The following is a 12,500-nucleotide window of genomic DNA, read 5'->3' as shown; positions in this document are numbered from 1 at the left end:
CGTCTAGATGATCAGCAGGAAGCCGGACAGATCCAGAGTTCCTGTAAAGGAGAGCTGCTGGTGGAAACACTCAGGTGATCAGACCGGCTCAGGCTGCAGGTTCAGTTGTAGTTTTGGCTAAACAAATGAACCAATGAGTGTTTTTTACAGAGTCAGCTGTGTGTGTGTGTGTGTGTGTGTGTGTGTGTGTGTGTGTGTGTGTGTGTGTGTGTGTGTGTGTGTGTGTGTGTGTGTGAGAGAGAGAGAGACAGCTGGGCCATCTGACTTTGCTGTGACATCTGGGAAACCCGCCGGTTTGTGCCGTGAACGCTGGTTGATGTCGCTATTTAAATGCAAATGTGTGTGTGCTGAGTGCTCCCAGCGTCTCACACACACACACACAAAAGGAAACACTTGACACACAATACAGAGGGGCTGTAACACACACACTCGCTGCAGCGCTGAGCCTCGGAAAACTGCAGAAAGAGGAAGAAACGAGGTAACATATCTGAGTTTATCTGAAAAGATTAAATTCACATATTCTAACTAATCTGAGTGAAATCATTGGATTTCACTCAGATTAATAAATAAAATAAAACAGACAAGCAATGTTACATTTTTCATTCAAAGAAAATCTAAAAAGCTAATTTTAATTTTGGCACAAACAAAAAACAAAGATGAGGCTTCAGTCTGGATTCATCTGTTTGAGCTGAAAGACTTTTTTAATCCTACATTTAAATGATTTTTCTGAGAAAATCAAAAAACATTAAGCTGATAAAGTGTTGATAAACCTGATCACTGAGAGGTGAGACCTTTGTCACGGCTTCAGACGCTCCAATAATGAAGTCAAACATGGGGAATAAGCGATCGCATTCATCAGCGCGAGCACGCCAGGATCGGTCGCCTGCGGTTGATGAATGGACTCGGACCCTAACCGAGTTTGTCTTCATGTAGATCAGATCATAAAAGCACATTTAAATAAAAGCTCACAGTGGAAACAGGAGTGCGTCTCTGCTGACCTCTGCTCCCACATTTACAGCCTCGCTTTAAATCAACTCTTTTCCCTCTTCAGCGTCGGCCCGCTCTTTATTCTCCAGCTTAAAGAAAAGAGAAACTCGATGTTTATTTCATTTAAAGGATCATTTTCTGTCTCTAATGTAATTACAATACACGAGCTCCTAAATTACTGAACGTCCATATTAACAGTTCGTCCGCAGGATGATGAAGAAGCAAAAATTAAATTAAAAACAAAGTTATTTTTAATGAAAAACTAAAAACCATCAGCTGATGTGGACGTGAAGCAGCGGGGTGTTTACGTCCATCCCCCTTTGTTTCTCGTCACCCTGCGAGCGGGTCGGGGATGTGGCCCCCCCACCCCCACCCCACCCAGCCAGCCCGTACTCGGCAGCTCATTTGTTCATTGTTCACTTTGTTAAATTTGAACCTGCAGGCTGATCAATTATTATTAAATATAATTATTTATTCTCGCCGATCGTTTATTGGTCGATCAGTTGCTGAAATTTTTATTTACGTTTACAATTTTCGTCACTCACATTCATCCTGGAGAAAGATCACCTCCTCTCCTCTTCCCTTTCTGCTCCTCTTCATCATATTTTCACTTTGAATTTCCTGGAAATAATTTCATTCTCCTCCTTGTGTTTTTCCTCTTCTTCTTCGTTTGTGCAGATGGGTTTTGTCTCCTCCTCCTCCTCCTCTTCTCTTTTCCTTCCTCTGCTTGTCGGTCCACCCCTCGGAGCCTCGGAGGCCTTCGCCCCTGAAGACTGGAGTGCCTGTGAAAAACCTGCCTCGCTTCTCGTCTGACAGTCAGATCCTCTCAGAGGAAGTTTCTGACCAAGGTGATGAAAATCAGGCGAGAGACAAAAGCGAAGGAAGCATCAGACAACTGAAGATTGTTCTCAGTGAACCACAGGACGCAGGAACGCACCGTGACGGCTGATTGGACATTTACTGATGGAGATGATCGATTGAGATGATTAGGATTCAGAGATAATTGGATTTCTGAAGCAGTCGCCTCTGAGACGGGAAAAACAAGCCCAAACCTATTTGTGTCCAGGTCACAGCGCTCTCTGGCGATTGAGCGCGAGACTATTTAAGCTCAGGGGTTTTAACACCTGTGCCGGCTTCACGTTACCCCGGTTTCAGCGAGCGAACACCTCCGGTACCGCCGGCGCTTAGATTGGTCCCTCTGAGCAAGCAGGAAGTGGTCACAGGAGACACTTGCTGTGTTAGAAACATGAGGATGGGACCTGGTCCTGAAGCGGAACCAGAACTAGACCCTGGTGACTGCTGCTCAGGTTCTGGATCAGGGTCAGGAATAGTTCCACCTTGACCTCCTGGATGAGAGTCTGAACTCGGTCGGGTCTTTCAGCCTCCGTCTGGCCTGAGCTGCTACCACAGAGACCATCAGGGACCCGCTGACCTGGCTCAGGGTCTGATAACAGACCCAGGACCACAAGGACTGGATCTCTGAGCGGATTTTCACCACAGCCACACGAAGTGATGGGATGAACAGGAACCAGTTCAGACTGAGAGAGAGAGCGAGCGAGAGCATGGGGCGATCAAGACCTCTCTCTCTGGCTCTGGTTGGTTGGCACCTCCTCCCCCTCCTCCCCCTCCTCCCTCTCTTCATCTTGCTCTTGCACACCCGCGCACACACATCGTCTCTCACCTCTCCTGTCCTTATAAGGCCAGGCCCCACCCCCGCCGTGATGTCGTCAGCAGCAAGGAGGAAGACCCGTGGGGTTTTTGGGTTTTGCCGTCCAGTCCTGTGGGGCCGCAGGGCTGAGAGTTTCTCCTCCGCTCCTCACCCCTCCATCCCAGCCCACCTCCTCTCTCCTCCTCTCTTTGGGGAAAAGAAAAAAGACACTTTGCTTGATTCGCCGTCCGGACCCGGCTGTTCTCCCCCTCGTTTTCTCGTCCTCTGAGGATTTTATTTCTCTTTTCCCGTTTCCTCCTCCGGCCTTTTTTTCTGTCACTGATGATCAAGAATAAAAAAAAAAAACCTTCTTAAAAACTTAAAAAAATTTCTGCCCTGAAAAGTTGAATTAAATCTGCAAATCAGACGAAAAGTTCAGCAGAATTTTAAACTCCTTGTTTTTCTTCGTCCTCGCCGCCTCGTTTTAGACCTCGACGTGCGGGTGAAGAAAATGTCGCCCGTCCAGAAGCCTCGCTCCGTCCTGTAGATCACATTTTTTCTGCTGGACTTTTTCTGCTTCTTCTTCTTCTTGTTTTTGCGGCTGAGCTGCAGCAGCGACGCTCGCAGCATCCGGGCCCCTGAGATGTTTGGGATCCAGGACAACCTGCCCCGCGGGGCCACGGCCAACATGAAGGAGGAGCCGCTGGCCGTTCGCTCCTGGATGCACTCGGCCGGTGTGGTGGACGCCAACACGGCTGCTCAGAGGTAAACTGCCCGCCACCCCGCAGGGACTCCGGGAGCTGTAGTCCCAACGGACCCACAGCAGTTTTATTTCACTCAAAAGAAAAATAATTTGCAGCTCAAAGAAAAGATTTTAATTTTAAATCTTCAGCAGAAAAAACACTAATTATTATTTTGCTGGAGGGGAAAAAATAGATTATTTAGATGTTTCTGAAGGTCAGACAGATTGAAAATAAGATTTTAAAATGTTTCTGAAGTTTAGGAAAATTCCTGCAGCTCACAGACAAACAGGGAGAATGTTTTTGTAAATGTGAGTTATTTAAAGTGAATAAAAACAGCGAGGAAACACTTATCAAAAATCATCCAAATAATTCTATTTGATCTTTAAATTTTCAGAGTTTGACTCAAAGACTTCTCCTTGTGTTTTTTTCCCAAAGTGAAACGTTTGTCTGAGCCGAGGAGCAGCTCGTTTTATTTTTCCTCAGACTGACTTCGTGTTTCTCTGGATGGCGTCGAAGGTTTGGGGTTAAAGCGCTGCGTGTAATAAACGAGGCACGGGTCGGCAGCGGTCTGAGCTCGCCCTGCAGCTGAGCGTCACAGTTTATCATCGTTAGCAGCTTCAGCCGTCGGATCTGTTTCTGCATTAGAACGATGGAAAATACCACAAAGTTTTTTCAGGATGAGCCACAAAAATCACTCTGAGAAAATAAACATTAATGTTCAAAAATAGAACAAAAAGAATTAAATCCACCTGAACATCTGCAGGAAATTCATTTAAATAATTTTAAAAATGAAACAAAAACTATTAGAAATATTTTTAAATTCTCAGCACAAACTCTTTTCTCTTGTTAGATTTCCTGACACGAGGATTTTAGTTCATGATGACATAAACTACAAATTCAAGTTTATTCTCATCAAAAACATTTCTAACATTTTGTGACCTTAAAGATTTCACATTAAAAGCACGACTTGTTTCTATGAAAGCATGTTTGTCTCTGCGCCGCCGTCCGGGTTTAACACTGGGAGATATTCCGATGATGTTCGCGGTCGAGGTCAAAGCTGCAGTTTGACTTCTTCGCATGAATATTAATAAATCGAGCATGTGATTCACAGTTTGTGTGAACCTGATTTTCTCTCTTTAACATGTTGAAGCTGCGTCCATGTGACTGTTTAAAGTTGTGCAGCATGTTTGGTGAATGATGAAGATTTTTATCCTCACGTTTATGAATAAATTGGATCGTGCAGGTTTTCCTGCAGCGAAATCCTCCGTTTAATTTTAACAGAAACGTTTCAGCTGATTTATTATGATTAAACTCATGAAATGTGAATTTTTCTTTTTTAGTGCAGAGCTTGTTTTTCCTCAGTCACCTTCTCGCCGTGAAACAAGGAAAAGCTTCTGGATATTTTCACCCGTGAGAAGCTTTTTAAAGTCGACTCAAACGTGTTTATTTAAATTAAACACAAATTTTACTACAGCTCTAATAACGCGCTGCTGTATTATTACTGCAGTATAATGTGTAATTGGTCAGACTGAAGTGTGTCTGTGCTGAGGCTGAGCGCGTGTTCATCGTCCAGACTTTGATACGGTGAATGTGTGATGTGTTTCTCGGCCTGATGACCGCGTGAAGCTGCGATTAATCACGTCCGGCCTGCGTTTTTCTTCAGCGAGTCCTAATCTGAGCTCTGACCTTGTTCATCTTCAGGAAGTTTTCCTGGATTTAAAGCACTTTGTGCATTTTACTGTAATACGCTGTTTTTCAGCACATGAGCCAGACGTGAAATATTTTACTGTGACGGAGAAACGCTGAAGAAACTGTCATCCTGCTGAAATAACAGCGCAGGAAGCTCTGTGACGACTGCAACAATAAACCTGACCTCGTCCTCCTGCATCTTTTATATTTCTGTCCATCTCTTTGCTTTTCAGCGGGGTGGGGTTAGCTCGCGCTCACTTTGAGAAGCAGCCGCCGTCCAACCTGAGGAAGTCCAATTTCTTCCACTTCGTGCTGGCTCTGTACGACCGCCAGGGTCAGCCCGTCGAGATCGAACGCACTGCCTACGTCGATTTTGTGGAAAAGGAGAAGGTGAGACTCAGAGGGATGCGGGGAGGAGCTGGGACATAAAACAAACACACCGCACAGTGTGCAAAGACAGAAATCAAAGACGCTCTCATTCTTATGACGGAGAACAGAGATGGAATCTGAACTTTAGAGACTCAGTCGCATCCCGACAGGAAGGAGACCCTCTGCCAGGCGCCGTAACGCTGCGACTGCCATTCAGGCTGAACTCAAGCACAGTGACACAGTAGTGCTGATTTTATCAGCGTCGCACACGTGGCTTTTATTTGAACCTCACTTCATATTTTTTACATTTAAATAAAAATGCAGATTTATCTGGACAGCTGAGACCGTCAGCTCCGCATCCCGAGCTCAGGCTTCGTTCATCAAACTGATACCGCAGCTCCAGCAGCGTAACATGTCCACAGCGGTATAATAGACAACAGCACCTGTGACAGGTGTGCTTGGCAGTAGTGTGCACAGTAAACACAATAAAATGCAGTTTGTGTCATTTTAATGCAGCAGTTTTTCCCTCTGACAGTCGCGTCTGTGCCGAAGGTTGATTCATGTTTATCAGCCCAACAGCTTCGGCTCAGTGCAGACAGACCAGTGTGAATGTGATTCACCAAGCAGGGAAAATGAAGCCCCAAACAGAGCTGAGAGGTGTGTTTAGTTTCACGGCCGATTTCCAAAAGTTTGCATGTTTTCTAAACGCAGGAGCTGACGCTTCATTTAGAATAATCAGTTTAAATATTCCCCTCTGATTATGCAGCAGGCTCAGCCACCTCACACGTGTGCGCTTGTGTAAAGGTTGAAATAGTTACACACCAGCGCGCTCTAATGCACTAAAACATGCAGAACTTCTGCTTGGTCACATCAGGTGGTGAAACCAAACGCACCCACGCCTCAGTTTGTTTCCTGACTTTGTTTCAGGAGCCGACGGGCGAGAAAACCAACAACGGGATCCACTACAAGCTGCAGCTGCTCTACAGTAACGGTGGGTGCGCTTGTTTTAATGAGCAGCACAGCCCCGTCTCTGCTCGCTCACGCTAACCCCGACTGTTGGTTTGTGTGCAGGGGTGAGGACGGAGCAGGACCTGTACGTCCGCCTCATCGACTCCATGACCAAACAGGTGAGATGACTGATCATCAGCATGTGCACCGAGAGGGGAAGGATCAATAACAGCAACGGCAGTGACGATTGTTTCGTCTGATCAATGAACCTCAAAAATCAGACGTTTCACAATAAGAGCGTCTTTTTCTTCCTGCTGCAGTCCGAGGTGTCGGACAGAGTTTCAGGCCGACTTCTTTCAGACAGACATCTCCTCCTCCTCCTCCTCCTCCTCCTCCTCCTCCTCCTCCTCCTCCTCTTTCTTTTCCCCCTCCTCCTCTTCCTCCTCCTCCTCCTCTTTCTTTTCCCCCTCCTCCTCTTCCTCCTCCTCCTCCTCCTCTTTCTTTTCCCCCTCCTCCTCTTCCTCCTCCTCCTCCTCTTTCTTTTCCCCCTCCTCCTCTTCCTCCTCCTCCTCCTCTTTCTTTTCCCCCTCCTCCTCTTCCTCCTCCTCCTCCTCTTTCTTTTCCCCCTCCTCCTCTTCCTCCTCCTCCATCCTCTTTCTTTTCCTCATCTTCCCACGTGTGGGACTAATAAAGGTTATCTTATCTTATCTTATCTTCCTCTTCCTACTCCTCCTCGTCCTCATTCCTTTCTATTCCTCGTCCTCGTCCTCCTCCTCCTCCTCCTCCTCTTTCTTTTCCCCCTCCTCCTCTTCCTCCTCCTCCTCCTCTTTCTTTTCCCCCTCCTCCTCTTCCTCCTCCTCCTCCTCGTCCTCTTCCTCGTCCTCCTCCTCCTCTTTCTCTTCCTCTTCCACTTCCTCCTCCTCCTCCTCCTCCTCTTCCACTTCCTCCTCGTCCTCTTCCTCTTCTGTCTCCTCCTCCTCGTCCGCTTTCTTTTCCTCCTCCTCGTCCTCCTTCTCGTCCTCCTCCTCTTCCTCCTCCTCGTCGTCGTCCTCCTCCTCCTTGTCCTCGTCCTCCTCCTCTTCTTCCCCCTCCTCCTCGATATATTTCAGGATTTTCTCAAACAGGAAGCTGAGCCACTGAAGTCAAACAGACCCTTTGATCACAGAGTTTGTTGCTCGCGTTTGTTCGACGGTTCCAAGTTCAAACTCGCGCCTGAGAATCGGCGCCCTGATGGCGCTCGGTCTGCCGCTGTGTTGAGTTTATTAGAGATTGAACGTCGTGTCGCAGCTTGTTTGCATTTGTCTCTGAGTGTCAATAAATCAGCTGTTAAAGACTCGTGCTAGCACGCCACTTCCAGAATAAACATGTGATCGGAGAGAGTGAGGAGCCGCTGCCATCTGCCGCCTTCACGTCTGAGCAGTTTCCTCATCGTCTGAAACGATGGCGGGAATGTGGCGAGCACGTGTCTGTCAGCTCTGTGTGGTCCCGCTCGCCTGCTGCTTTCCGATCAGGCTCATCCTGACTGGTTGGAAAAGATGGACACTGTTACGTCCCCTGTCGGTTTCTGTGGTACCGTGTAAAGCCAGGCTCATAGCTGAGGCCAGACGGGGGGCCGTACTCCATCAGCACCGAGGATCGTTTGTGGTCTGTAGGAGGCGCTGATGGGCGTGGTCCCTGTGTGATAGAGAAGCGCTCCATCAGCAGCCAGGTCACTCAGTTTTGTCTCTAATGAAAAGCAGCAGCAGCGTTTGAACCCTACGACTCATTCAATTAGCGCGCTTTAACGAGCTCGCCGTCAGCCGGCGCTCGCCGTGACAGAGAGGCGTTTCATGCGTTTGGTTCCAGCTGTTTCATGTGAATATCTGCAGGCTGCAGCTGTAATGAAACATTCAGAGGATCAAATGTTTGTGTCCCGCTCACTCTCACTCAGGCTAATCGCTAATAATGAGCTCTAATTGAGACGAATGAAACCGGCTTTAATGGAGCTGTTTCTGCTGCAGGCCAGTGGGCGGGGCCATGATGAAGCGCAACAGGTGATCTTCACTTTACCTGTTTGTGTGTGTGCAGGCAATCATCTATGAAGGCCAGGACAAAAACCCCGAGATGTGCCGAGTTCTGCTGACGCACGAGATCATGTGCAGGTAAGGCCGCAAAACACCGACCAGATCTGAGTAGTTCTTCTTCTCTGCTTCAAATAAAAGTCTCGATGTTTGAGAGCAGTATCCTCACGTCCACGGTGACTCGTGCCCTGATGGAGCCTGTTCCCTGCATACAGAGTGGGCGTGTGCAGGTGTCTCACCTGAGCTGTCTGAAAGAAATACGAGGCTCTGCAGTGACTGACGGGTCTGCTTTCATTTTTGTCTCTCTGTGTGCGTGTCAGCCGCTGCTGCGATAAGAAGAGCTGTGGAAACAGGAACGAGACGCCGTCAGACCCCGTCATCATCGACAGGTAACAGATACGAAGCATCACGCACTCACATACACCTGTCAGACTGTTTGTGCGCTCGCAAACAAACATGCAGCAGATGCAACAAAGACAAACAGACACCGATGACACGCGGCGCATTCCTGTCAGCCTTGTCGCGTACGTTTAAAGGTTGTCTTCTGCCCGAGCGGCAGATTCTCGATCAGTCGCCAGAGAGCACCAGCCGAGTCACAGACACAGGAGGAGCTGCAGGTTGAGTAGCGCCCCCTGCGTGAAGGTTTTTAGCAGGATGTGATGAAAGACGTCAGCTGATCTGCTGCGTTCAGGTGACTCTGTTGATCCACCTGCTGGTTTCGTATCTGGATGAAGAGGCAGTTTGGTGCCACACACAGTGAGAAACAGCAGACTGGTCGGGTTTGTTTATTGGTCAGTTACCTTTGCCAGGCTCAGGTTAGCATACCTGTAGTGACATCACAGCAGCACAGTATGAATGAAGCTTGTTGTGTCACACAGTAAGGTTCATGCTGGCGTTCCTCAGGGTTTCGTCCAATCATGTTTCCATGTGGCAGATGGCCCCGCCCCTCCCTGAGCCTGGTTTTTCCTTCCCACTGTCGCCAAAGTGCTTGCTCATTGTTGTTGGGGCTTTACCTTACAGTGTAAAGTGACTGTTGGTGCCACATCAATAAAAGTGAAGTGAGCTGTGACACGAACGTGCTGATTATGTGCGGCGTGATTCACGCTGAGTAGCTCTGTGAATTTAAGGGCTAATGAAAGGTGAACATTAAATGCAGCTCGGCTTTAAATCATTCAAACAGGATGACGTGTAGAGCTACTGGGCTGATGTGGTTGAGCCTGCGCCTCCTCTTCATCCTCCTCTCAGATTCCTCCCCCTCCCCTCCTTCCTGGCCTCCCATGAGGAATCATACGCTATGCTCTTCTCTTTTCACCTCCCCCTCCTCTTCCTCCTTCTCCTCAGCTCTTGTCCTCCTCCTGAGTATTAATCTCAATCCTCCCTCCCCCTCTCCCCTGTGGACGGAGGAGGGGGGAGTATGGATGGATGGAGGGATGGATGTGACTGCAGCAGCTCTTTGAAAAGAGAAGTGGAGATTTTTACAGCAGCTCTTTTTTCTCCCTCTGCCAGCTGAAATGCATGATGGGAAGGTCTCCTGTGTTTTTGGCGGCGTCCAGTGAACAGGAAACATGTCAGGGTCAGACTGCAGAGAGAGCACAAACACTGCGATTCGTTCGCTCTCACTTCAAGAAAACTAACACAACAGCATTTCATTTCTTCTCCTTCACTCCAGAACCCACCGCTGGTTTCTGTCAGCATGTCGACCTGAACTGAATTAAAAGCTGAACGCAGCTTTAAAGATAAGCGTTAATTTACAAGGCGCATAAACAGTGCACAAAAGTGCAAGAAAGGAGCATCAAAAATGAACTGTGAGGAGGCAGAAAAGAGAAATGCACCAAAAAACCGACAGGTGAACAGAGTGAGCGCAGGGTGGGCCGTCACAAAGGAAAGGAAGACAAAGACAGGAAGTAAAGCCAGCAGACACGCAGTCGGAAGATGCAGGATGCAGCCACGGGTTTAAAGTCTTTGAACACGCACAGATTTTTGGCTCATTAAAGGTTAGACAATGTACTTGAATAAATTAATCTCTTCCTTTCATTTCCAGCTTCCATTTTTAAGCAAACGTTTAAAATATATATAAAAAATATCTTAAATGTGGATCATACTGCTTTTAGTTTATTAGGACTCTGCATACAGGACAGAAGCTGGAAAACAACAATAATAACAATAAAACATATGCAGGAATTTTACAGCTGCTTCGTTTAACATGTTCTTTCCGCCAACTGTAACTCCTTCTTCACTCGTACGTGTGCGCACAGAAATGCTGTATAAAATAAAGATGATTTAAAACAACTATCCGGTTGTTCAGTGATGACGCGACAAATCCTACTTCCGGGTCTAAAGTAGTCTGCGTTTAATATGGCTTTTGTGTTGTTAACATGTTTAATGTTTTGTATTTTCTTCTATTTGATCTCAAAAAGCTCCTAAAACAGTCAGTGATCACTGTTGACCTCCCTCGGCTTTTATTACCGCTAATCATTTATTTAAGCTCAGTTTTTAAAACCTTAGGATGTAACTACAGCCCAGCCCATGCAGCAGTATATGAATGACTAACCTCGTATTGTGGATGGATTATCTCAGTTGTTCTCCTGGCTGAAGTTTGGTCCTTTTACAGCATCCTGCCATGCGATTACATTTGTTCCTGACCACCGAGAACACTCACGTTAACTTTTATCGAGTGGAAAAAAAGTTAGCTTGTTTATATTATGCTAACATAGCTGTGTCGCTAGCGGTCACGTAGCACATCATTATATAGCAGCTAGCCCAACTTCAGTAACCCTACAAACATCACTGCTGTTTAGTTTTCTGTCTTCATTTATGTTGGAAGTGATAGCAGAGCTGTACGTTTTAATTTGTTTCCAAAACCCCGCAGTCAGGACATGCTATATTGTATTTAGATAGAAGCTAGCGAGCTAACTCCCTGCTAACTTCTAACTCCGTTAAATGTCATAAATTCCGTTTTCATGGATGCCTGGATGTTAAACTCAATTCTTACACCTGGTAGAGCAGAACGCTGATCATTTTATTAAAGATGAAAGACTTTAGACAGTTTTTCAACTCTCAGTAATGCCACAGTGATCGTTTGATATATGGACCTGCAGCGGAGTTTAGGCCCAGACACGGCTAGTGACGTCAGACTGAACAACCGGATAAAACAGAAAAACACTCTTCACTGTGACGTGTCAATAAATGAGAACTTGTTATTAAATGTGTCTCATTTTCAGTAAACGAGACAATGACGTGAGTCAGTTTTTTATTGCTGCCGGTGAACGCAGCCATCGGTGCAGGATACCTGTCAGTGTCACGTTTAGCCATTAGCTCTCAGAGGTGCGAACAGCGCAGCATCATCTGCAAACATGACGACTGTCTGACAGGATGCAGAGCTGCAGCTTCCTTCTGCTTTCTGCATGCAGCAATTCACATTTTTACTTCTGCGATCATCACTTAGTTTTGGACCTTTGAGTCAAGTCCAATAATCCAGACCTGGATGACGGAGAACCTGCACAGACATTTCCCCTCCCAGATGTTTTTGCTTCATCCTCTGAAGGCGTAGTTTCAGACCAGTGACCTGATTTCTGCCTACTGTTCCTCCGTCGAGCATCCTGTGGCGTTCCCGTCGGTAAACCATTACTCTGTGCAGGTTATTTCCCCTCACGGCCTCCAAAGGGGCCCAGCCCACAGGCTGAACCTCGTCTGGCTCTTTGTTCTGAGTGAAGAGCTTTGGAGGGTCATCGATGATGGGACGATCCCCCTCTGAGCGCTGACTGTGAGAACATTTTAATGCGATGATCTTCAGTCACGTTCACATCTTTAAAAAGCTCGCCGTCGATCTGTCTGCCTGTTTGTAGCTGCTGATGATGGTGGTGATGGAACTAGCTCTCATCTTTACACGCTCTCGCTCTGAATACCTGATGTGAGAAATTTTTTTGGGGGGTACAATCTCCTGTCTGTGAGGGTCTCTGGTGTCTGCAGCGTGGGATTATGGGAGGACGATGGGCTGTCAATCATTTAGCGGGCGTAGGTGTGATTTCCCTCTCATGCTGCAGGTTGGTTTTGGAT

At 47.1% G+C, this 12,500-nt stretch overlaps 1 protein-coding gene across 4 annotated transcripts in view; it reads left to right on the top strand.

Annotated features, from left to right (window-relative positions):
- The first annotated feature begins 2,209 nt into the window (after nt 1-2,209).
- The window catches only part of ebf3a (EBF transcription factor 3a), a 60,581-nt gene continuing 50,290 nt past the window's right edge, over nt 2,210-12,500 (top strand). For all 4 annotated transcript variants that reach the window (XM_026177801.2, XM_026177798.2, XM_026177799.2 and 1 more), the window contains exons 1-6: nt 2,210-3,400; nt 5,301-5,457; nt 6,364-6,427; nt 6,508-6,563; nt 8,452-8,525; nt 8,765-8,833. In XM_026177801.2, the coding sequence (XP_026033586.1) occupies nt 3,279-3,400; nt 5,301-5,457; nt 6,364-6,427; nt 6,508-6,563; nt 8,452-8,525; nt 8,765-8,833 (542 nt within the window). In that variant the 5' untranslated portion in view covers nt 2,210-3,278. The remainder of the gene's footprint in view (nt 3,401-5,300; nt 5,458-6,363; nt 6,428-6,507; nt 6,564-8,451; nt 8,526-8,764; nt 8,834-12,500) is intronic.

This window comes from Astatotilapia calliptera, chromosome 8, assembly GCF_964374335.1.
Source record: "Astatotilapia calliptera chromosome 8, fAstCal68.1, whole genome shotgun sequence".
NCBI lineage: Eukaryota > Metazoa > Chordata > Actinopteri > Cichliformes > Cichlidae > Astatotilapia > Astatotilapia calliptera.
This window is presented reverse-complemented; position numbering and strand designations above follow the sequence as displayed.